This window comes from Myotis myotis, unplaced genomic scaffold, assembly GCF_014108235.1.
Source record: "Myotis myotis isolate mMyoMyo1 unplaced genomic scaffold, mMyoMyo1.p scaffold_m19_p_46, whole genome shotgun sequence".
Taxonomy (NCBI): domain Eukaryota; kingdom Metazoa; phylum Chordata; class Mammalia; order Chiroptera; family Vespertilionidae; genus Myotis; species Myotis myotis.
This window is the reverse complement of record NW_023416353.1, coordinates 1,196,733-1,222,580: the sequence shown is the minus strand read 5'-3', so window position 1 is coordinate 1,222,580 and position 25,848 is coordinate 1,196,733. Positions and strand designations below refer to the sequence as shown.

The following is a 25,848-nucleotide window of genomic DNA, read 5'->3' as shown; positions in this document are numbered from 1 at the left end:
ATCAGCTGACAGTCTTATGGGAGCTCCCTTGTAGGGAACTAACTATCTTTCTCTTATGGCTTTCAAGGCTCTCTCTTTGTCTTTAAGCTTTCCCATTTTAATTATAATGTATCTTGGGCCTCATGTTTTCTTAAGTGTATACCTAAATACTTCATTTTCCTTGGAGTGATTATAAATGGTATTGTATTTTTATTAATTTTATTTTATTTTTTAAAATATTTTTATTGATTTCAGAGAGGAAGAGAGATAGAAACATCAATGATGAGAGAGACTCATTGATTGGCTGCCTCTTGCATGCCCTTACAGGGGATTGAGCCCACAACCCAAGCATGTGCCCTGACTGGGAATCGAAACCAGGACCTCTTGGTCCATGGGACATTGCTCTATCCAGTGAGCCACCACAGCTGGGCATAAATGGTACTGTGTTTTTAAATTTGGTTTCTGCATGTTCATTATTACTATATACCAGTGGTCGGCAAACTCTATTAGTCAACAGAGCCAAATATCAACAGTACAACGATTGAAATTTCTTTTGAGAGCCAAATTTTTTAAACTTAAACTATATAGGTAGGTACATTGTTATTAACTTAATTAGGGTACTCCTAAGGCTTAGGAAGAGCCACACTCAAGGGGCCAAAGAGCCACATGAGGCTCGCGAGCCGCAGTTTGCCGACCATGGCTATATACAAATACAATTGTTTTTTTGTGTGTTGATCTTGTATCCTGATATCTTGCTGTAATCATTTATTAGTTCCAGTTTATTTGTGGATTTCTTAGGATTTCTACATAGCACATCATGTCATCTACAAATAGGAACAATTTTTTTTCTTCTCTTCCTATCTATATCTCTTTGTTTTTTGTTAATCCTCACCTAAGGATATTGTTCCATTGATATTTAGAGAGAGTGAAAGAGAAGGGAGAGATAGAGAAACATCGATATGAGAGAGACACATCAATTGGTTGCCTCCCGCATGCACCCCAACCTGGGCTGGGGATCGAGCCTGCAACCAAGGTATATGCCCTTGATCGGAATCTAACCCATGACCCTTCAGTCTGCAGGCTGATGCCCATTCCACTGAGTCAAACAGGCTAGAACCTACCTGTATCTCTTTTATTTATTTTTCTTGACTTATTGCAGGAGCTTCATCTTCCAGTACTCTTTCCAATAAGAGTGGTGAAGGTTGACATCCTTGTCTCATTCTTCATACTAGGGGGAAAGCATTCAGTTTTCCATTATGAGGTGTGTTAGTTGTAGAATTTCTGTAGATGCACCTTATCAATTTGAGATAAGTCCCCTCTACTCCTAACTTGCTGAGAGTTGTTACCATGAATGGGTGTTGAATTATTTTGTCCAGTGTTTCTGCTTCAATTGATATGATCACATGAGTTTTCTCCTTTAGTCTATTATTTTGTTGTATTATATTAATTGATTTTTAAATGTTTGACCACTCTTGCATTCCTAGAAAAATATCTAATTATTTATGGTGTATATAATTCTTTCTGTACATTTTAAAATTTGGATTACTGATATTTTGTTGAGTTTTTTGAGTTCATGATAAATATTTGGTCTGCAGGGTTTGGGAAATGTTTTGTGATTTTTGTTTGTTTTGTTCCTCGGTACCATGTTGTCTGGTTTAGGCATCAGGATAATACTGGCTTAATAAAAATGAGTTGGGAAGTGTTACTTCTTCTATTTTCCAGAAAACATTGCATAGAATTGGTGATAATTCTTTAAACGTTTGCTAGAATTCTTTAGTTAAAACCATCTGACCTTAGAGAACTATTTTTGCTAAAATAATGGACTATTCAGATAATCTATTTCATCTTGATTGAGTTTTAATGGATTGTGGTTTTTGAAGCATTGGTCCATTCTAAATTGTCAAATGTAGTTATATTTTGTATTGATTTTTTTAAAGAGAGGGAGGAGAGGAGAGAGAGAAAAACATGGATATAAGAGCAGAACATTGATTTGCTGCCTCCTGCACACCCCCTACCTGGGATCAAGCCCACAAACCAGGCATGTGTCCTGACCGGGAATCGAACCAGCAACTGCAACTATTTTGGTACAGTTGGGTGATGCCCAACCAACTGAGCACACTGGTCAGGGCTAAATTGTCAAATTTATAAGAGTAAAGTTCATAACCACTTCCTTGTTATTCTTTTTTTAAAAGGATATATTCTTTTTAAAAAATAGTGTATTTTTTTTTTTATTGATTTCAGAGGGAAGAAGGAAGAGGGAGAGAGAAATAAAAACATTAAGGATGAGAGAGAATCATTGATCAGCTGCCTCCTCCATGCCCCCCACTGAGGAAGAGCCTGAAACTAGGGTATGTGCCCTGACCAGGAATCGAACCATGACCTCCTGGTTCATGGGTTGCCACTCAGCCACTTAGCCACATTGGCCAGGCCCTTGTTATTCTTTTAATGGCTGCCGGATTTATAGTGATAACCCTTATTTCATTCCTTTTATTGATGATTCATACTTTCTCTTTTTGTCAGTCTTGCTAGCATTGCATCAATTTTATTTTTCCAGAGAAACAGATTTTTGTTTCATTGATTTTTCTCTATTGTTATTTTATTTTCAATGTCATTGATTTCTGATTTTATGATTATTTCTTTCCTTTGCTTGCTTTGAGGTTATTTTGCTCTTCTTTTTCTCATACCTCAAGGGAGGGACTTAGATTATCGAGATCTTTCTCTGCTACAATGTAAATATTTTCTTCTATAAATGTCCCTCTCTGTACTGCTTTAGCTTAATTCTACATATTTTGGTATGTTCTATTTTCATTCTTTTTTTAAAAATTTTCTTTGAGACTTTCTCTTTGACCCATGTACTTAAATTGTGTTGTTCAATTTTTATGTGTTTGAGAAGTCCAATTAATTTCTAGTTTCCTTCTATTATGATTGGAGAACACGCTTTATTATTTCAACTTTGGTAGGGTTCTTGAGGTTTGTTTGTGTTAGGCCCATGTGGTCTATCTTGGTGAATGTTCTATGTGTTAATGAAATGTATATTCTCTTGCTTTTAGGTGGCATGTTCTATATATACCAATTAAATCCTGTTGATTGTATTCAGATTTTTTGTATTCTTGCTGATTTTCTTTCTAATAGTTTTGTTAGTTGATGAGAGGGGCTGTGAAGTCCCCACCTATAATTGTGTTTGTCTATTTCTCCTTGCAGCTCTATCAGTTCTTCTTGATGTTTTGGAAGGTCTTGTTGGTACCTGTACATCTAGGACAGTGGTTCTCAACTTTGGCTGCACATTAGAATCACCTGGGAATCTTTTTAAAATCCTGATTTCTGGGCCTCATCCTCCAGAAATTCTGTTTCTTTGTTATGGGGTGGGGCCACAACATTAGTAACAAAGAAACAGAATTTCCCGAGGATGAGGCCCAGAAATCAGGATTTTAAAAAGATTCCCAGGTGATTCTAATGTGCAGCCAAGGTTGAGAACCACTGATTAAGGACCTTTGTGTTTAGTTAGAGAATCAGTCTTTCTATCATCATGTAATACTCCTCTTTGTCTCTAGTACTTTTCTTTGCTCTCAAGTCACTTGATTTGATATTAATATAGTCACTTTTAAATTTTTTAAAATACATTTTTATTGATTTTAGAGAGAGGAAAGTAGAGAGATAGAAACATTGATGAGAGAGAAACAATCAGCTGCCTTCTGCATGCCCCATACTGGGGATTGAGCCCGCAACCAGGGCATGTGCCCTGACTGGGAATTGAACCGTGACCTCCTGTTTCATGGGCCAACACTCAACCACTGAGACACACCAGCTGGACGCCACTCTTACTTTTAAAAATTAATGTTTGCATGGTATAACTTTTATAGTCCTTTTACTTTCAATCTATGTCATTGAATTTACAATGAATTTCTTGTAAATAGCATGTAGTTGGGGCCATGTTTGTCCACTCTGCCAATCTTTTTTTTGAATTGGTATATTTAGACCATTTACATTTGACAATTATTGATATGTTAGAGCTTAACTCTACCATTTTATTATGTTTTCTGTTTGTTTACTCTAATGTTGTTCCTCTTTCTTTTTCTTTGCCTTCCTGTGCATTGCTTGAAGAATTTTTTAGGATTCTGTCTTGATTTATTTTTAGTACATTGAGTGTATTTGTATAGTTTTCATGATGGTTGCTCTGGCTATTACAATATACATGTGTGACTGATCGTAGTCTATTGGTATCAACATTTTACCACTTTAAGTGACTTCACTTCCATTTAGGTCCCTTTACATTCTTGACTTTTAATTATCAAAGTCTTGAGTATCAGATGGTGTCTTAACTTTTGTTTCAATCATCAAGTAAATTTATAAAACTTAAAAGTTGAAGCATAATTTATAGTATACAGTTGACCCTTGAACAACTCAAGTTTGAACTGTGTAGATCCACTTATATACAGACTTTTTTCAGTAAATATGTACAGTAGTATCAATGCACTTTCTCTTCCTTATGATTTTAATTTAATAATATTTTTTCTAGCTGATTTTATCATAAGAATATAGTATATAATACATGTAACATACAAAATATGTGTTAATTGACTACTTATGTTATTAGTAAGATGTCCAGTAGGCTATTAGTTAAGTTTCGGGGAGTTAAAAGTTACTTGCAGGTTTTCAACTGTCCAGGGGGTTGGTGCCTCTAACTCCCATGTTGTTCAAGGGTTAACTGTATACCAGAATTTCTGTTGTTTCTGTTGTTTGTTCTTCCTTCTTGATGCACCAAGATTTCTTATTATTTCCTTTCTACTTGAAGAATTTCCTTTGGCTACTCCTAAAGGTACGTCTACTAGCAACAAATTCTTCTAGTTTTCATTTGTCTGAGAATGTCATTTCCCCTTCATTCCTGAAAGATAGTTTCACCAGATATAGAATTCATAGTTGATGGTTCTTTTCTTTCAGCACTTAAAAAAAAAATGTTGTTAACTTCCTTCTGGCCTATATGATTTCAGATGCAAAATCTTCTGTCTAATTGGTTTTATATAGATAATGCATTGTTTTTTATGGCTACTTTAAAGATTTTTCTTTGTCTTTAGTTTTTGGAACTTCAACTATGCTGCATCTTTTTTTTTTTAGTTTATCCTGTTAAGGCTCACTCAGCTTCTTGAATCTGTTGTGTGAATTTTACCAAATTTGGGAAGTTTTTAGACATTATTTCTTCAAATACTCTTTCAGCCTCCACACTTTCTCCTTTCCTTCTGGGACTTCAATGATATGACTCCTATCAAGAGTTTCTTGGATCTTTTATTACTGTCCCACAGATCCTGAGACTTAATTCATGTTTTTTTAGTCTGTTTTCTCTTTTTTTGTTCAGAGTTGGTTTATTCTACTAAATTCTTCAAGTTCAGGGATTCTGTCCTCTGTCATCTCCACTCTACTGTTAAGCCCATCTATTAAGGTTTTTAAACATTTTTCTGTTATATTACTTTTTAAGTTGAAAATATTTATTAAAGCTGATAGTTTAGATCTCTAATTCATCTCTAATACTGAGCTGCTAGTACAACACAATAGAGAATAACTTTAGCTTAATGTCTCTAAGTTCTTAATGTCTAAAACAAGGTTTAATAAATCAGAAAAACTCAAAGACCAGATCATCCGTCCCTATAGAATTGTCTTTTCTGCTGAAAGCAATACTAGCAATAGCATACATGTGGACTAGGCTCCTCAGCTGTGTAATTCAAACATTTCGTTTGAATTATATGCAAACTGCATAGCTTACCACAGCTCTCTTTTTAAAATTTTTTTTTTATTGTTTTATTGCTTAAAGTATTACAAAGAGTATTATATATGTCTCCTTTTATTTTTGCTCCCCTTAACCCTCCCCTAGCCTCCCATACCCCCCCCCCAGTGTCTTGTGTCCATTGGTTATGTTCGTATGCATGCATACAAGTCCTTCGGTTGATCTCTTACCACCCCCGTCCCACCCCCCAACCCTCCCCAGCCTTCCCACTGTAGTTTGACAGTCTGTTCGATGTTGCTCTGCCTCTGTATCTATTTTTGCTCATCAGTTTATAATGGTCTTAATTACCGATAAATGAGTGAATTCATGTGGTATTTTTCTTTCATTGACTGGCTTATTTCACTTAGCATAATGCTCTCCAGTTCCATCCATGCTGTCGCAAATGGTAAGAATTCCTTCTTTTTTACAGCAGCATAGTATTCCATCGTGTAGATGTACCATAGTTTTCTAATCCATTCATCTGCTGATGGGCACTTAGGCTGTTTCCAGATCTTAGCTATGGTGAATTATGCTGCTATGAACATAGGGGTGCATATATCCTTTCTGATTGGTGTTTCTGATTTCTTGGGATATATATTCCTAGAAGTGGGATCACTGGGTCAAATGGGAGTTCCATTTTTAACTTTTTGAGGAAACTCCATACTGTCTTCCATAGTGGCTGCACCAGTCTGCATTCCCACCAGCAGTGCACGAGTGTTCCTTTTTCTCCACATCCTCTCCAGCATTTGTCGTTTGTTGATTTGTTGATGATAGCCAGCCTGACAGGTGTGAGATGGTACCTCACTGTTGTTTTGATTTGCATCTCTCAGATGATTAGTGACTTTGAGCATGTTTTCATATATCTCTTGGCTTTCTGAATGTCCTCTTTTGAAAAGTGTCTATTTAGGTCCTTTGCCCATTTTTTGATTGGATTGTTTATCTTCCTTTTGTTAAGTTGTATGAGTTCCCTATAAATGTTGGAGATTAGGCCCTTATCAGATATGACATTGGCAAATATGTTCTCCCATGCAGTGGGCTTTCTTGTTGTTTTGTTGATGGTTTCCTTTGCTGTGCAGAAGCTTTTTATTTTGATGTAGTCCCATTTGTTTATTTTCTCTTTAGTTTCCATTGCCCTAGGAGCTGTATTGGTAACAATATTGCTTTGGCATATGTCTGAGATTTTGTTCCCTTTGGATTCCTCTAGTATTTTTATAGTTTCCCATCTTACATTTAAGTCCTTTATCCATTTTGAGTTTATATTTGTGTATGGTGTAAGTTGGTGGTCTAGTTTCTTTTTTTTTTTTTTTGCATGTATCTGTCCAATTTTCCCAACACCACTTATTGAAGAGACTGTCTTGACTCCATTGTATGTTCTTGCCTCCTTTGTCAAATATTAATTGAGCATATTGGTTTGGGTCGATTTCTGGGCTCTCTATTCTATTCCATTGATCTATGTGTCTGTTCTTGTGCCAGTACCAGGCAGTTTTGAGAACAGTGGCTTTGTAATACAGCTTGTTATCTGGTATTGAGATCCCACCTACTTTGTTCTTCTTTCTCAGGATTGCTGCAGCTATTCGGTGCCTTTTTTATTCCAGGTGAATTTTTGGAGAATTCGTTCTAGATCTGTGAAATATGCCGTTGGTATTTTAATAGGAAGTGCATTGAATTTATAGATTGCTTTGGGTAGTATGGACATTTTAATGATGTTGATTCTGCCAATCCAAGAACATGGTATGTTCTTCCATCTGTTTATGTCTTCCTCTATCTCTTTTTTCAACGTCCTATAGTTTTCTGAGTAGAGGTCTTTTACCTCTTTATTAAGTTTATTCCTAGGTAACTTAATTTTTTTGGTGCGATGGTAAATGGGATTGCTTTTTTTAGTCTCTCTTTCTGTAAGTTCACTATTGGTGTGTAGAAATGCCATAGATTTCTTGGCGTTAATTTTGTATCCTGCTACATTGCCAAATTCATTTATTAAGTCTAATAGTTTTTTGATGGCGTCTTTAGGGTTTTTTATGTATAATATCATGTCATCTGCAAATAAGGACAGTTTTACGTCTTCTTTTCCAATTTGGATACCTTTTATTTCTTCTTCTTGTCTCATTGCAATGGCTAATACTTCCAGTACTATGTCGAACAGGAGTGGTGAGAGGGGGCATCCCTGTCTTGTTCCTGTTCTTAGGTGAAATGGTTTTATTTTTTGTCCATTGAGTATGATGTTGGCTGTGGGTTTGTCATATATGGCTTTTATTATGTTGAGGTATGATCCTTCTATTCCCACCCTGCTGAGAGTTTTTATCAGAAATGGGTGTTGGATTTTGTCAAATGCTTTTTCTGCATCAATTGATATGACTATGTGCTTTTTTCTTTCAATTTGTTTAGGTGATGTATTACATTTATTGATTTGCAGATATTGTACCATCCTTGCATCCCTGGGATAAATCCTACTTGGTCATGGTGTATGATCTTTCTGATGTACTGCTGGATCCGATTTGCTAAGATTTTGTTGAGGATTTTGGCATCTATGCTCATGAGGGATATTGGCCTGTAATTCTCTTTCATTGTGTTGTCTTTACCTGGTTTTGGTATTAGGGTGATGCTGGCTTCATAAAATGAGCTTGGAAGTGTTCCTTCCTCTCGAATTTTTTGTAGTAGTCTGAGGAGGATAGGTTTTAGTTCTTCCTTGAATGTTTGGTAAAACTCCCCTGTGAAGCCATCTGGCCCTGGGCTTTTGTTTGCTGGAAGCTTTTTGATGACTGCTTCAATTTCTTCCATAGTTATTGGCCTATTGAGATATTTAGATTCTTCCTGATTGAGATTTGGAAGGTTGTATTTTCTAGGAATATGTCCATTTCCTCCAGGTTGTCTAATTTGTTGGAGTAGAGTTGTCCATAGTATTGTTTAACAATCATTTGTGTTTCTGTGGGGTCTGTTGTTATTTCGCCGCTATCATTTCTGATTTTGTTTATTTGGGTCCTCTCTCTTTGCTTCTTGGTGAGCGTGGCTAGAGGTTCATCAATCTTGTTTATCCTTTCAAAGAACCAGCTCTTGGTTTCGTTGATTTTATGTATTGTTTTTTTGGTCTCTATGTCATTTATTTCTGCTCTGATCTTTATTATCTCCTTCCTTCTGCTCACTCTGGGCTTTTCTTGTTGCTCTCTTTCTAGTTCTTTGAGATGTAGAGTTAGATGATTTACTACCATTTTTTTCTTGTTTTTTGAGGTAGGCCTGGAGGGCTATAAACTTCCCTCTCACGACTGCTTTCATTGTGTCCCATAGATTTTGGATTGTTGTGTTTTCATTTTCATTAGTTTCCAGGATGTTTTTTATTTCTTCTTTGATCTCATTGTTAACCCAATCAATATTTAATAACATGCTATTCAGCTCCCAAGTGTTTGAGTATTTTGGGTTGTTTTTATTGTAGTTTATTTCTAATAGTATGCCATTGTGGTCTGAGAAGATGCTTGATATGATTTCAGTCTTCTTGAATTTGGGGAGACTTTGCTTGTGACCCAATATGTGGTCTGTTTTTGAAAATGTCCCTTGGGCACTTGAGAAGAACGTATATTCCATGGTTTTGGGGTGAAATGTTCTGAAGATGTCAATTAAGTCCATCTGATCTAGTGAGTCATTTAGGATTGCTGTTTCTTTGCTGATTTTTGTCTAGAGCAGCCATGGACAAACTACGGCCCGCGGGCTGGATCCGGCCCATTTGAAATGAATAAAACTAAGAAAAAAAAAAGACCTTACCCTTTTATGTAATGATGTTTACTTTGAATTTATATTAGTTCACACAAACACTCCATCCATGCTTTTGTTCCAGCCCTCCGGTCCAGTTTAAGAACCCATTGTGGCCCTCGAGTCAAAAAGTTTGCCCACCCCTGGTCTAGAGGATTTATCCAGTGATGTCAGTGGTGTATTAAAGTCCCCTACTATGATTGTATTGTTGTCAATCTCTCCCTTGATATCTTCCAGGAGTTTTTTTATGCATTTGGGTGCTCCTGCATTGGGTGCATATATGTTTTCAGGGTTATATCTTCTTGTTGTATCGAGCCCTTTAGTATTATGAAGTGGCCTTCCTTATCTCTTGTTATGGCCTTCACTTTGAGGTCTATTTTGTCTGATATAAGTATTGCTACCCCAGCTTTTTTTTTCATTTCCATTTGCCTGAAAGATATTTTTCCATCCCTTCACTTTCATTCTGTGTAAGTCCCTTATTCTGAGGTGGGTCTCTTGTAGACAGCAAATATATGGGTCATGTCTTTTTATCCATTCAGCCACTCGATGTCTTTTGATTGGAGCATTTAGTCCATTTAAAGTTATTATTAAAAGGTACTTGTTTGTAGCCATTTCTATTTTTTGTGCCTGTTTTCTTTCTGAGCTTTTAATTTCTTCTTTTTACACCAGTCCCTTTAGCATTTCTTGCATTGCTGGCTTGGTGGTGATAAACTCCCTTAGCCTTTTTTTGTCTGTGAAGCTTCTTATTTCCCCTTCAATTTTGAATGATAGCCTTGCTGGATAGAGTATTCTTGGATTCAGTCCTTGCTTTGCATCACTTTGTAAATTTCTGTCCATTCTTTTCTGGCCTGTTGTGTTTCTGTTGAGAAATCATTTGATAATATAATGGGAGGTCCCTTGTATGTAACTTTCTGTCTCTCTCTTACAGCCTTTAAGATTCTCTCTTTGACCTGAACATTTGCCATGGTAATTATGATGTGTCTTGGCATGGGTCTTTTCAGGTACATCTTGTTTGGGACTCTCTGTGCTTGTGTGACTTTTTTCTTCCCCACCTCAGGGAAGTTTTCTGATATTATTTCTTCCAGTAGGTTTTCTAACCCTTGTTCCTCTTTCTGTTGTTCTAGCACCCCTATTATTCATATGTTCTTTCGTTTCATGTTGTCCCATAGCTCCCTTAGGCTCTCCTCCTGTCTTTTAATTTTTTTCTCCAATTGCAATTCAGTTTGGGTGTGTTTTGTTTCCCTGTCTTCTAATTCGCTAATTCGGTCCTCCGCTTCTCCTAGTCTACTGTTGAAACTTTCAATGGTGTTTTTTATTGCAGCAATATCACTCTTCATTTCTTCTTGGTTCTTACATAAGTTATTGATTTTTTTTCAACCATTTCTTTTTTATTCTTACATATTTGTTGATTTTTTTATCTGTTTCTTCTTGATTCTTGCATAAGTTCTTGATTTTTTCCTCCATCTGGTTTATGCACTCTAGGACCCTTAATCTGAATTCTTTTTTTGACATGTTGCATGCCTCTGTTTCACTTAGCTGCTTTTCTGGCGAGTCCTCCTTTTCTTTCCTTTGGGGGTTTCTTTCTCTACCCATGTTTGATCTCACCGACAGATCTAGATGTTGAGTCGTTCAGGGGCTGCTCCTTGCGTGGCTGTGGCTCCTCGGGCTGCAGTTGCTCCTCGGGCGGTTGTGGTAGCAGTTGCTCCTCAGTTGGCTGCAGCTCCTCTGGTGGGTGCTGTTCACAGTTGTGGTGGCTCCTCTGGCTGGTGGGGGGAGGCTTCTCACACAGCTGCTGTTCCCCAGACAGAGGGTGTGCTGATCACGAGGCTGCTGTTCCTTGGATGGGTGCAGGCTACACATGCAGCTGCTACTCCTTGAACTGGGGCGGACTGCTCATGTGGCTGCTGTTCCTTGAATGGGGGCTGGCTGCATGCTGCTGTTGTTCCTCTGATGTGGTGGGCTGATTGTTGGGCTACTGCTCCTTGGACGGGTGTGGGCTGCTTGCACAGCTGCTGCTCTTTGGATGGGAGTGAGCTGCACGCATCGCTGCTCCTCCTCTCCAGGTGTTTGGTTATGTGGCTTGCTCTCTAGCACTTTAGCCAGACAGGATAAAATTCACCTTAACAAGACATGACTCAAAGGGAACAAAGCATGAATGTACTCACGACACCGATAACCCCAATATAAGTGACCACCTGAGAAAAGAGAATTAGGGGAGAGAAAAGTGAGTACAAATGATATCTAAGAGAGGAAGAAAAAAGAAAAAAAAAGATAGGAGAAAAAGAAAAAGGAGAAAAAAATATATATATATATATATATATATATATAGAGAGAGAGAGAGAGAGAGAGAGAGAGAGAGAGAAAACACCACAGAACCAATAGATAAATCAAACAAATACAAACACCAAACACCCAGTAAAGAGGGTAGGGGCAGAATCTGTAGAGGCTGAGCTGATATACAGGAAATGTGGTTAAGAATTGGATAAATATGGGGAGGACCTCACTTCAGTATAGCGGAGGTAGAAAAGGGATGAGTGGATAAGAGACAGAAAGGGAACAAAATAATATATTTACAAAAAAATTGTATAAAAATAGAAAATAACAAGTAAAAATAAAATAAAATTGAATGATAAAAGAATAATGTGAAAAGAAGTGGAAAATAAAGCAACAAACAAAAAAAGGAGAACAGCGGGAACTGGTTTGGCTCAGTGGATAGAGCATCGGCCTGCGGACTGAAAGGTCCCAGGTTCGATTCCGGTCGAAAGCATGTACCTTGGTTGCAGGCACATCTCCAGTGGGAGATGTGCAGGAGGCAGCTGATCGATGTTTCTCACTCTCTATCCCTCTCCCTTCCTCTCTGTAAAAAATCAATAAAATATATTTTTTTTAAAAAAAAAAAAGGAGAACAAAGAAAAAAAACAAAAAAGAGCAACAAACAAAAAAAGGGAAACAAAGAAAAAAGAGCTAATAAAATAATAATAATAAAAAAGAAAAATGAAAAATTGAAATGTCATTCCTTTGGCTGGCTTAAGATCCCAGTTTTCTGGAGTGTCTGATTTTTGTTTGTTTGTTTGTTTTTTTGTTGTTGCTGGGACCGAAGGCCCTTCTATAGGCCAGACCCTGTTAACTCCCAGGGACTAATCAGATTTGTTTAATCCTTCATAGCATTCAGGGTGGAATCTGGGTGTGGCTGTATTCCTTGCCTGGGGGCTGGAGGGAGGACTTATATCCTCAGGAGAAAATGGCTGCCCAAGTCCTGGGCTCAGGGGTGACTCATCACTCAATTTGCTGCCACCTCTCCTGGACCCCCTTCTCTCCCCAGCCTCTTCCCAGATTCCACTCGTCTGCACCTTCTCCTGCTCCTCAGCACGGGTGAGTGTCTGTATCCGAAATGTCCTATGAACAGGGTTCAGTGAAAACAAACAAACAAATGCCGGCCGCAGAAACGAGGAAGACTGAGTCTCTGTAAGCTCCTCTCTTACCGGCACTGCATGGTCTGGTCAGCGCTTCAGGCTGCCCCCTTTAGGCTCAGTCCTCCATAATTATGGAACCTAGATCTCAAATCCCCTGGCACCAACAGTCTTGCAGATTTCCTTTCCACAGTCAGGGGCTGTGCCTGTCCCAAGGGACACGGCTGGGTGTTGCTCGGTCTCCCTCTGACCCTCTGGGCTCAGAGATTTGGCAAACTTTCCTGCCCAGGTCCCTGGTTTTTACCTTTCCAGGGGAACTCTGCCCTTCCCGGCTGCAAACTGTCTCACCAGCTGAGTATACTTCGCCAATTCGGGGATGGATGTTATCTGTTTCAACTGCTCATTCTATTTGCTCCGGGGCGAGCCTTGGGATGCGTCTGCCTATTCCGCCGCCATCTTGTCTCTCCGGTTACCACAGCTCTTAAAACAACACAAATAACACCAGCTAATTTCTTGTATTGAAGAGTATACCAATGATAATGAAATAAATATCACTATTATATCCCTTATAATTTTTGATAGCTTCAGATTTTCTATTACTCACATATGTATATTTTGGTATAATACCAGTACCTTCCATAAGCTTCTAAAAACAGCTTCCAAACTCTATCCAACTTTGCTTTAAGCTAATAAAATAAAATTCTCCCCTTGTGCCAAGAAGATGTTAAAATTATACATGTCTGTTAGCTGGAAAAGGCAGCGTCTAATCCTTAACACTCTTATTTCTGTAAAAGCAATGATGTTATTTTGATTACTTTTCCGTAAGTCTGAAGAGACTCAGTAATCATCCCGAAGGAAGCTTTCCTTTTAAAACTTTCTATTGATAAAGATCTTTATGCAAATCATCAATCAGCATTTAGCCTAACGTTACAACCCCAAACCCTTCTCGACCTCTACAAAACATATTCTACAAGGCTCCATATCAGACTGCTGAGGGAGAAGTATGACTTGTTGCTTTTATTCTAACAGAAAGTAAGTCAAAGATCAAAAAGTTAGCTTAAATGCATGGATAATATTTGTTCTAGACCAGCGGTTCTCAACCTGTGGGTCGCGACCCCTTTGGGGGTCGAACAACCCTTTCACAGGGGTCGCCTAAGACCATCGGAAAACACATCTATAATTCCATATTGTTTTTGTGATTAATCACTATGCTTTAATTATGTTCAATTTGTAACAATGAAAATACATCCTGCATATCAGATATTTACATTACGATTCATAACAGTAGCAAAATTACAGTTATGAAGTAGCAACGAAAATAATTTTATGGTTGGGGGTCACCACAACATGAGGAACTGTATTAAAGGGTCGCAGCATTAGGATGGTTGAGAACCAGAAGGTATTTACTTGATGCTACCTTTGTTCTTTAGAACTCCAGTGGTAAACTTACTGACTTCCTGAGCTTCTACACACTCCCCTCCACAGTCATGCACCACCCTGCTCATAAGAGCCTCAAGGCTGCCTACTCCTTCTACAACATTCACACGGAGACGCCCCTGTTAGACCTCATGAATGATGCGCTCATTATAGCTAAATTGGTAAGCAATTCATTTATTTTTGTCCTGTTTTTCCAAATATGTGTGTGTAAGTATATAAAGCATCTTACTGTATTTTCTTTCACACAAGATGAATTAATTTGAATGTTTATTACTTTTGACCATCGGTCAAAGGAAGAATTTTGAGAAGTTTCTTGTAAAACTTCAGTGGCTATTTTCATCATTAATCCTATTGCAACTTAACCAAAAAGTCATTTTTTATAAAGTAGATACTTTAAACATTTACATAAGAGTACATAAAACCCATAAGAAATATAAGAAAAATACATGATCCCATGATATAAGGAAAATACATGAGTGTTTGTTTTATAGTGAATTATTAGCATCAACCAGTTTTTTGATTTAAATAAATGGTCTCTGAATTTTAAAATGAAAGGGACTTTATTTTTAAAGGGGATTATTGTCAAAATTAGACTATAAAATGAAAGGAATTAAACTCAAAATATGCCTTATTATACTTTTTTTTATTATTATTTCCTCAGTGTCATAGTTAGGACAATTTAAATTCTTGCTGCAAATAAACATTTTCCTTTAAAAATAAATTAAAATCAGTAGACAGATACATTTTATACATTTTAAAGTAATTATTGAATATGAGAAAATATTCATGAGAATTTGGGAACAACACCTCAAAAGTGTCTTCCTTGCATTTACTAGTATTTGATCAATTTTTTAAAAAACACATAAAAAACCCATTACTAGTGGATCCCCAAATCAACATTATCCTGATTATTTCATCCTATTGCTCATTTTCAACTACTTCCCCTAGAAGGCCAGTAATTAGTTATTTAATGTAAAAGCCCTAAGACATAGAAATTTAGGTGCTTCATCTATATCACCTTTTGCATATTATTATCTAACATTTTAAAGACATTAGATTTCTACTATTAAATTTTAGAAAATTTATTTTCCATTATCAGCCCAAGACAAATATACTATTTAAAGTTTTTACAACTTTGGTTTCTTGGCTGTAACTTGAACTAAGTCAGAACTTAGAAAGACCAGTAGCAGTTTTGGAGATGGAGCCATCTAGGCAACTGTTCCTTCTAAAACAGGAAGAAATATTTTCTGAACTTTTAATAGATTTTGTTATGTCACTGTGAGCCAGCATACTGTGTTTTAATTCAGCATTGCTGGATAGCTGACTTCATCAGATTCACTGCTAGTTATATATAACTGAATTCTTAACCTATATTATATATGTTACAGACATTGAATCTTATAAGTGCATATTCAGGTTATAGGAATTCAATGTTATGCTGAAATACTTAATACAGAAAACACTCTAGTCTTTTGAAATTTTCAATCTTTTTTACATTGGCAGAAAGGATTTGATGTATTCAATGCACTAGATTTGATGGAAAATAAGACATTCTTGGAAAAACTCAAGTTTGGAATAGGAGATGGCAATTTACAGTATTACTTGTACAATTGGAGGTGTCCAGGAACAGATTCTGAAAAGGTAAGAAAAGTTGATATATGCTTTATAAACTTAATATATTTATCTAGGAAATTCCATACTTCCCTTAGGATTATTAATTTTTTAGTAGCTTTTAAAAAACACAGGTCTATTGTACTACATTATAACTTAACTAGAGGCCCAATGCACAAAATTCGTGCAAGAGTAGGCCTACCTTCTCCCAGCTGCCGGCACTGACTTCCCTCCAGCCGCTGGCAGGCACCCGGGATCCGGGCTTCCCTCGCAGTCCCAGCTTCGTCCGGAAGTTTGTCAGGAAGGATGTTCAGTCTAATTAGCATATTATGCTTTTATTGTCTCTTGCTTACCTGCCCTTACTATTCCATTTCTTCCCTTCCTTTAGGTTGGACTTGTATTACAATAGATGGATGTTTCCATCCCTAGAACTGATACCATCCATCATTTGTTAATATTCTATTTAATGATTTCTGGAACTGTCATTCCAAAGAATAAAAGCACAACCTAAGTGAAACTGATGCAGTCAGTAATAATTGGAAAAGATGAAAAAACATCCATATGTGACCAATACTACATATGTCTAGCTAGAATGTTAACATTCTTCCTTTTTTTCACTGTTTACCCATTTGAAGGAGGGATGAAAGAGTACAAAGAGCACATTCCTCTAATTTTCAAACTTTTGACCATCTCTTGAAGGTATTTTTCCATTCTCTAGAAAGGGCCTTTTTTTTTTTTTTTTTTTTTTATGGACGGAACAGAAGTCACAGACTTGTGTAAAAAAATCTTTGCTAATGTTGGAGATAAACTGCTGCATTTCTGTTTATCAAGTGATAGTCTTTTTGTCTGTGTAACTGGGAAATTTTTCCTCCTATCATCTTCCATGCTATCATTGGAGACATTTCTGGAATCAGCATTTCCACAACTCCATGATGAGTGGTGGGTGTTTGTGTGTAGAGCAAGATAAAAATGTACTGGTGACTAGTACATTTATTTCTCCAGAAGCAAAGTTGCCAAATCAATAAACACACAAATTTGTACTTTAATGTTCAACAGGTTGGTGGTTGGGTTCAAAAGCAAAGTTTTGTGCAAACATGAAATGTGCTCTCTGAAAGAGTATGCACCATGACTAACTAGACTTTGCTGCTGCTGCACAAACTCGTTTCTTTTCAGGAACAGCAAGGATATGTGAGGAAAAGAAAATATAAGTGCTAAAGTCAAAGGAACTGCCCAGTGGAATTTATTAGTGCTATCAGGATATTGATAGTTTGAATGTTTTTATTACTTATGCAAAATTGCACATATTCCTTAATGCTGACTTTAATTTATCATGAAAGCTGTCATGCTAATAGAAAATGTCTTATTTGTAAATAAGTATTCATACTTTTGTTACTGATGTTTTTATCTAGAATTTGAAAAAACACGTTTCACAGTGTACATATATATGTATATATATATATATTGTCAATAGTCCAAGGAGAAAAAAGATGCTAAATGAGGCCATATAAACTGGCCTTGACTCATTCCACGAAGTAGTTACTTTTTTCTGCCTTCCCTCTTCCAGTGCCTAGGCTGTTCTGTCCAGAAAATTTTAATTATTTTAGACATGATGGCTTTTCCTTCATGTTATAAGTAGTCAAATGAAACCATTCCTATCTTATACCAGGCAGGGTCTAGCAAACTATAGCCCATCACCCTAATCCAGCCCATCACATGTTTTTGTACACCCTAAGCTAAAGATGGTATTTACATTTTTGAGTGGTTAGAGGAAAATAATAACATTTTGGGATACATGAAAATGATATGAATTTCAAATTTCAGCATCCATAAATAAAGTTTTATTGGAACACACACTTATTCACTTATATACTGCCTATGGCTGCCTCATGCTACAAAAGACAAAGTTGATTTGTTTCAATAGAGGTTGTATGAACCAAAAAGTCTAACATATATGCTATCTGGCCCTGAAAGAAAAGTTGTTTATCCTGATTTACATTAAGGAGCTGAATGCTACTTTCTGCAGCTTGCCATTAACCAACAGGCCAACCCAGGGCTTGTGGTATCCTTGAGACTACCGGTAGAGGGCGTGCATGGGCCCCACAGTAGAGCGTACTCAGATAACTGTGTACTTTCTTGAAGACATAAAGGAAGAGTTCTTATTTAGGATGATTCAACCCAATGGTATTACTATTTTTCCTTAACAGAAGATGAAAACTTCAAGAAGCAAAACTGAACCAATTTACCAGAGTTAAATAAATGAGATTTTAACTTAATCTGAAGCCAAGGCACAGTTGGGAATTATGTTCCATTCATTGTTATAGCACAGAGTCATACAAAGGGAGGTTTTCAAATAATTACAGAATTGCCAGTCAGAAATTTTGTCACGGGCTAAAATTCCAATTTTATTAAAATCTTTTTTTTCCTCATTTAAAAATAAATAGCACATTTGCCTCTATAATTTAAGCAAATTATGTAAAACTGCTGCGTTTAAGTAGCTATTAGAACTAAATTTCAGTGTAATATAGTGTTTTACATATTCAAAAAACCTACATTTGTCCTGCATCCTTTGTCAATGATGAAAATACTCAATTTCTTAAGAGATTTTTTTTTTTTTTTTTTTTTGCCACGATAGTATTCAGTAAAATTTAAATGAGTGGAGGTGGCATAATTCATGCATCAAACAGAATTAAAGCTGAAAATAAACTCTGGCCACTCTTCCCCTTAAATTAGAAAAAGTTACTTTTTCAAACACACACTGTAGGTAGCAGACACTGTCATAACCATAGAGTACTGATTATGCTCCATTTCCTAACATGAAGGATGCCCATCATTGTACAGACTCACCTCTGAGAATCCAAGCTCCGTTTTATTTACTTCCTGCCTCATTTCACCTGATTACCATCACACTTTTTATACATGTTATATTTTCAAGGAAATGTTAACCATGTAAAGGGGTGAATTCTAACTAGTCAAAAGACCTTATCTGGCTTTTCCTAAAGGTGTCAAGCCTTTCTCCCAAGCCAATGCTTAGACCTACCCAAAGGAAGTAAAATAGAAGGAAGTAAAAACCTGATGTATTGTTTCTGAAGACAATGTATTGCTTAGCATTTAGCATCTTTCCTTTAAAACTGATGGCGTATCTGCAGTCCAGTTTCATCTACTCTAATTTAGACCATGTGTACTGTGGTACATTTTCTAAGTTTGAGAGAAAGATGTTAAGTGCTGTAGGATACAGATGTTTTTGCTCACAAGCATTGTACCAACCTTTAAAAAGTGAATCTATACAAGCATGGACATTAGTGTCAATAAACTTTTGATATGCATACTTCAGAATATTTTCTGCATTTAGTGTTTTTAAGCTTCAGCATTATCTGTGCTGTCTAAAAAGTCATGCATTTGAAAGGAACATTTACCAAACAATCTCCCACAGATCTATGTAAAAGTAATTCAGTTTATTAGCTTCAAGGTTTTTTACAAGGAGTCATTTTCCAATTGTATGTAGTGACAAGTTTATACATGATTACTTTGAAGTAATTTTTTTACTTTTGGGTGGTTTCCTTTTTTTATTAGGGTTTGGAATCAGTTTCTTTATTTTAAGGGGTTGTAGCACTACAGCCTGCTGACCTTCAGTGAGCTTTCTCTTCTGTTTAGAGAGGTCTTCAAAGGAAGTGTCCCAAACCTCTCTGTCTTGGCTTTCCAAAGATTCGGACTCTGAATTTTCCCTGGAGTCAAGTCTGTCTTGAAGCCATGGTACAGTTAAATTGGGTACTCTGGGGATTATAGCTTTCACTTCATTGACAAAGTCAGTGGTGTTCTTTTTGAATCCCAAAGCTAGGACACATTTTAAGCCAATGACAGGCGCAATTCTCTCACTGAGACGGGGAACCTGACAAGCAGGGACCGTTCTGCTTAAACTTAACTGAATCAGGTGTGAGGTGATGATCGCAGGCTTGACTGACTTACACACTAAAACCAAAAGCAGTTCGTTCCTTTCCAGAGCCCTGGTGACTTCATTAACGCCAATGGCAAGCTGCTTCCTCACCTGGACAGAAGTCCACCCTGATACTTGTTCATTATCTTCTGTTTTTTTCTCCTTCAGATCCTCACTCATATGAACATCTATGCTACATTTGTCTCTGCCTTGTTTTTTAAAAAACTGCTTTTTACTTCTTTTCTTATTCTCAATTTTCTCAAGTCCAATTGATTTAAATCTGTCTTCAAGTGTCTGTAAGATGAAATGCAAATCCTCTCTCTCCAGAGCACTCCAGCAGATAGTATACGGGTTGTTCAATGATGTCTTTACAGTTAAAGGTCTTGTCTTCCGAACCGAGCCCCTCCCTGGTGCCTGAGGAGCTGCAGCCATTATAAAAATCCTTCACTGAGAAGCAAAACGACAAAGGACAATTGTTAACTAGCAGTGCATGTCTTAAGAATATCCTGGTTATACTTATTCTGATTCTTTACAGGCTACAGCAGGCCTAATCATAGGACCAATTATGTGACCAGACACTTAACCTCTCTTTTTAAGATTCAGTAATTTTCCCCATTTTTTTTCATGACTGTTTTTATTCATATATAGGCCATATATGAATGTTTTGCATTATTGCAATCACAGTGAAATTCTATTTGTTTATTTAGTTTATTAAAAATGTTTCATGTTTCCCTGATCTGTGTGGCTCAGTTGCTAGGGTATTGTCCCATGCACTAAGGGTTGCTGGTTTGATTTCCAGTCGGGGTTGTGGGATCGATCCCCAGTAGGGGGTGTGCAGGAGGCAGCCAATCAATGTTTCACTTTCACATGGATGTTTCTCTCTCTCCCTTCCTCAGTAAAAACCAATAAAGATATTATTTAAAAATAAATAAAAATTTTCTACATGTTCAGAATTAGCGGTTAACCTCTTAATGGCTGTATGATATTAATCTCATAGATTTGTTACTGTTCTCTAAATTCCTCTCTAGTTAGGCTTCCATTCATCCATTCAACAAATATTCACTGAGCACCTCCAAATGTGCAGGCAGTGTTCTAGGCTCTGGGGTTCAGCATGAACAAGTCCCCACATCCACCCACATAAGTCCCCTTGTTCACCTGCATGGAGCTCACAATCTGTGAGGGCCCTGGAAGTTTCTGCCATTAATGATTAACTACATGTGATTTTTTTTAAAAAAACTTAAATAGTACCATCTGCACATGATTAAAAATTCAAATGGTACTTTCATTTTATGCCTCTTGTAAGTCCTCCTCCCTGGACTCTGAGTTTCTTATATATCTCCCTAAAACATTTGATACACATACAGATGGACAGTCCCCCTTCCTACAGTTATTCCAAGCCAACTGCTCCTCCAGCTGGCAATTTGATGAAAACTAGCAAGATTTTGTAACGAAATTTAAAGATATTAATCCATTAGGGAAAAATAACCAGAAGGAGCCTTACTGGGAAAATGTTATAAAACACTGGTCTAGCCCAGCTGGTGTAGCCCAGTGGCTGAGCATCAACCCATACACCAAGAGGTCTCCTGTTCAGTCCCCAGCAGGGTCCTGTAAGAGGCAGCGGTCAATACTAATTTTTCTCTCTCACCAAGGTTTCTATCTCCCTCTGAAATCAATAAACAGAAAAAACAAAACCCACTAGTCTAGGGAGTATATCGTGTTTCTCCTTCCCAGAGACAACTGCATATCCTTTCTCTTCACTCAGTTTTCTTCCTCACATTCTTTCTGGAGCTCAGGTAACAACCGTAGGGACCCACGTGGCAAAACTCAAGGAAGTTAAGCCAGCTGTGAAGACATCTGGAGTTTGGAACTACCCCTGCTTTCAGGTTTCTCATTCCAGATATTCCCTCATTTATACCACTGAGCCTCCCCTCCCTGGAACGCTGCAGGCAGGGTTAGGATTAATCCTCTCCAACTGAACTCCTACGTACTGGGCTGTCTACTGATGTTGACAAGCAAGTGTCTGTGGAATGTCAGAATTTATAAGGTACTTGCTCCATGTGTTGAGTCTCACAAATTTCCTGTATAATTGCCCAGCATGTGGATGAGGAAAGAGACTCGGGTCAAACACCTTGCTTGAAGTCACAGCTGGCTCCCAAATCTAAATTTTATGCTCTCCCAATCCTGGCTGCACTTCAAAAATAATCTGTGGCCTTTAAAACATAGAGATGGTTGGTCCTTACACTCGATCTACTCAATTGGAGTCTGAGAATAAGACTGGTGCACCTGGACTTGTAAAGCGTTGCCTGGGTGAATGTGATGCAGAACTGGAATAAGGAACCACAGGTGTAGGACAGGAGGCTTATCCACACTGGATAGCTCTAAAAATGGTCTCCTGACCTCTCCTGGTCCCCACAGATCTCATTCATATCAGTATCATGTCCACTGCTAGAGACTATCTGCCGTCTTCAAACCAGCCACACTGCACAGCCCGCCCCTACGCCCATTCTCTACATGCTCCACTCAAGCTCAGGGAACTGGGAAGGAGCTCATTCAAATCCAAGGCTGGTAGCAGGTTTAAGGTGGTCAGGAAGACAAGCAAGACAAAAAAGGTCTGCCCTAGCCTGTTTGGCTCAGTGGATAGATCATTGGCCTGTGGACTGAAAGGTCCCAGGTTCGATTCCGGTCAGGGGCATGTACCTTGGTTGCCGGCACATCCCCAGTAGGAGGTGGCTAATCAATGTTTCTCTCTCATTGATGTTTCTAACTCTCTATCCCTCTCCCTGCCTCTCTGTAAAAAAATCAATAAAATATATATTTTTTTAAAAAGACAACAATGATCTAACAGAGCTCTTGCCAAACTGCAAGTCAGTTAATGTGTCAACATTCAAAGACAGAATAAGTACTTACAGTGATGTGCTCTGGAGAGAAAGCAAGATACGCATTAACTCCTTCTGTCTTCAGAATCTGGTTGGGGAGATGAGAACCAAGTTCAGATAAGCAGAACCTTAATGCCCTATAATGCACAAATACTCACTGGTAAAGAGGAGTAACAGCTTTGGAGGAGAAAAATAGGAAGCCCTTGCTGAGGTGCCTTTGGGGCTGACTGGACGCCTCTACTGCCTATAGGACAGTGATGGCGAACCTTTTGAGCTCGGCGTGTCAGCATTTTGAAAACCCCTAACTTAAATCTGGTGCCATGTCACATATAGAAATTTTTTGATATTTGCAACCATAGTAAAACAAAGATTTATATTTTTGGTATTTACTTTATATATTTAAATGCCATTTAACAAAGAAAAATCAACCAAAAAAATGAGTTTGCGTGTCACCTCTGACACACGTGTCATAGGTTCGCCATCACTGCTATAGGATCAAGTGCAAACCCTTTAAGGCCCCCACACACACTGGCCCCTCTCCCCACCAGCCTTTCTCCTTAGGTACCCCAACACACATTACATCCCGCCACTGGGCCACATGCTACTTAATGAGGTCATCCGTTTCTCCTCTCCATGTCGTTATGCACATTATTCCCTCTGCCTGGGATACTACTCCCATCCTCAGCCTCACAGCGCCCTTTCTTACTTCAAGTATTTCTGGATTACCCACAGTACAAGCCATGAAATAGCACAGAAAAACAGTCATTGGCCTCACTGAGCTTAGACTCTATGAGGAAGACATACCAGCAGATAATCCAGTAAGACATTCAGACCAGGGACCAGCAGGGCCCTAAGGGGACGTAGCAGAAGCCTGGCGTAGTGGAGGGGGTCAGGAGGGCCTCCTGGAGGCAGTGACCCTTTGACTAAATCCTGAAGAATGCCTACCAAAGGGATCACCAAAGGAGAGTGTCCAAGGAACAGCATTAAAGGAGGTAAGTCAGTGTCAGGGGCAGGTGCTAGGGAGAGGAGTGAGATACTAGGGAAGGTGGGTAAGGACCAGGTGGCGAAGGCCCTCGAGGACCTTCCAGCGGGAAGTCCTAGTAAGAAATGATGCCGGGCCCTACCCCGCTGGCTCGGAATGAAGGGCTCCTCCCCAGGGAGGGGCGTGCAGGAGGCAGCCGCTCAGTGATTCTCTCTCATCACTGATGTTTCTCTCCCCCTCTCCCTTCCTCTCTGAAATCAATAAAAATATATTTTTTAAAAAATAAAATGATGGTGGCCTGTAGATGAGTAGCTGCAGAGGGGATGGACAGAAATGCATGCTAATTAAAGCAGCTAAGAGGTGACATCTACCAAACACAGTGATCCACCCGGAGGAAAGCAGAGAATGGCCTCAGGGCCACTCCCGGCCTCTGGATCCCGCGGGAGGGGAGGCCGGCGCAGAGTGCACCCTCCCCTGGTGTCTGGTGCCTTCGGTATGTCACGGTTTAGCCTACACGACCGCAGTCATTCTGCTGCCCGTCTCCACCCCAGGCTGTGCGGCCAGAGGGAGGCTCCACCCCAGGCCGCGCACGGAGCCGGAGCCAGAGCCACGGCCCGAGGCCCGAGGCCGGGGGGCCGCCAGGCGGGGGCGGCGGGGTCAAGGGCTAGCCCCGGAGACCCTGCGTGCCGTGGGGCCCGCACTCCGCGCGTCCCAGGCACGACCCACCCGGGTGAGCCCCCTCCCGCCCTCCGCGGTCCGGGCGCCCTCACTCCCGATCGCGGCAGCGCCGGCTCCGCGTGAGCCGCCGTGCGCGTGCGCACAGCCGCCGCCCGGCCGGCTCCGCCTCCCACACGCTCACGGAGCGCCACACTTCGTCCTTCTGCGTTACTCACTTACAGCAGAAAAAGTCGGCTCACTGCCACCGCGGCCGAGGGGGTCAGCGGGAGGACCGAGCTGTAAACACCTGGAGTTTGGGAGCCGGGTGGAGGCGGGAGGCTCCGGAGAGGGTGCGGCAGCAGCGCTGCGCAGGCGCGATGTCTATCTCGCGAGATCTCAAGGTTGCCACGGTAACCCGCCGCTAGCTGGCCGGACTGCCTGATCTGGGAGCCAGTCCGACGCCAATTGTCTCCTGAAGGCTGGTCCTCTCAGCTGCCACCCTCTCCCTTCGGACCCAGTTTCTACTTTTCAGCGCCTGGCAGTGCAGTCCCCTCTCTCTCCCCGCTTTTCCGTGTTTGGCTTGCCTAAGGGACGCCTCACCTAACCCCGGCCCAGTGCCCTCATCTTCACGGAATCCCTGTGGGAATCCCCAGCTCCATAAAAATCAAGATAAATGGAGGATCCAGAAGGGAGCGGCACACACACAGAGAAAGATAAATGGGGGATGAGGGTGATTTGAGGGAAGAAACATGCCTACTCTCGCTCACTCCTGTATAACCCAAAGAATTGAAAGCTGGCACTGGACAGATACTTATATGCCAATGCTCATAGTAACATTATCCACAATAGCTAAACGGTGGAAACAACTCAAAGCACCTATCAATAGATGAACGGATGAACAAAATGTGATATATACACAGCGGGACATTATTCAGCCATAAAAGAAAGAATGAAGTACTGACACATGCTACAACATGGATGAATCTTGAAAAACATTATGCAAAGAGAAATAAGTCAGTCACAAAATGACAAATATTGTATGATTAAATTTATATGAGCTACCAAGAATAGGCAAACTCATACTGACAGAAAGTAGAATTGAGGTTACCAGGACTGAGAGGAAGAAGGGATGGGAAACTATTATTTAATGGATATAGAGCAGCGATGGCGAACCTTTTGAGCTCGGCGTGTCAGCATTTTGAAAAACCCTGACTTAACTCTGGTACCATGTCACATATAGAAATTTTTTGATATTTGCAATCAAAGACATATTTTTGATATTTATTTTATATATTTAAATGCCATTTAACAAAGAAAAATCAACCAAAAAAATGAGTTTGCGTGTCACCTCTGACACACGTGTCATAAGTTCATCATCACTGATACAGAGCTTCTGTGGGGGAAGATGAAAAAGTTTTGGAAGTAGATAGTTGTGGTGGTAAAACAGTATTGTGAATGTATTTAATTCCACT

The 25,848-nt window shown here is 39.1% G+C and overlaps 2 protein-coding genes across 11 annotated transcripts in view; one reads left to right on the top strand and one right to left on the bottom strand.

Annotated features, from left to right (window-relative positions):
• Window positions 1-25,848, top strand: part of NMT2 (N-myristoyltransferase 2) — a 98,640-nt gene that overhangs the window by 67,195 nt on the left and 5,597 nt on the right. For 4 of the 8 annotated variants that reach the window (XM_036307281.1, XM_036307277.1, XM_036307279.1 and 1 more), the window contains 2 exons: window positions 14,313-14,480; window positions 15,823-15,960. In XM_036307281.1, coding sequence (XP_036163174.1) covers window positions 14,313-14,480; window positions 15,823-15,960 — 306 coding nt within the window. Of the gene's footprint in view, window positions 1-12,794; window positions 12,845-13,841; window positions 13,915-14,312; window positions 14,481-15,822; window positions 15,961-16,318; window positions 16,448-25,848 lie in introns of those variants that run through there. The other 4 variants (XM_036307278.1, XM_036307280.1, XM_036307282.1 and 1 more) reach the window with 3 other exon arrangements.
• Window positions 19,362-24,733, bottom strand: RPP38 (ribonuclease P/MRP subunit p38). 3 transcript variants are annotated; one of them, XM_036307285.1, is made up of 3 exons: window positions 24,617-24,733; window positions 22,769-22,825; window positions 19,362-20,308 (listed from the first exon to the last, which is right to left on the bottom strand). In XM_036307285.1, exon 3 carries the CDS (start codon window positions 20,291-20,293, stop codon window positions 19,451-19,453), a length of 843 nt encoding a protein of 280 aa, XP_036163178.1. In that variant the 5' UTR covers window positions 20,294-20,308; window positions 22,769-22,825; window positions 24,617-24,733; the 3' UTR covers window positions 19,362-19,450. The 3 variants fall into 3 exon arrangements, with proteins under 3 accessions (XP_036163178.1, XP_036163179.1, XP_036163180.1); XM_036307286.1 differs by having other exon boundaries at window positions 24,613-24,627; XM_036307287.1 differs by lacking the exon at window positions 24,617-24,733 and adding an exon at window positions 23,542-23,559.

Bases quoted from the DNA above. Each gene is read 5' to 3' on its own strand.
- RPP38 (XM_036307285.1), bottom strand. From the start codon at position 20,293: ATGGCTGCAGCTCCTCAGGCACCAGGGAGGGGCTCGGTTCGGAAGACA.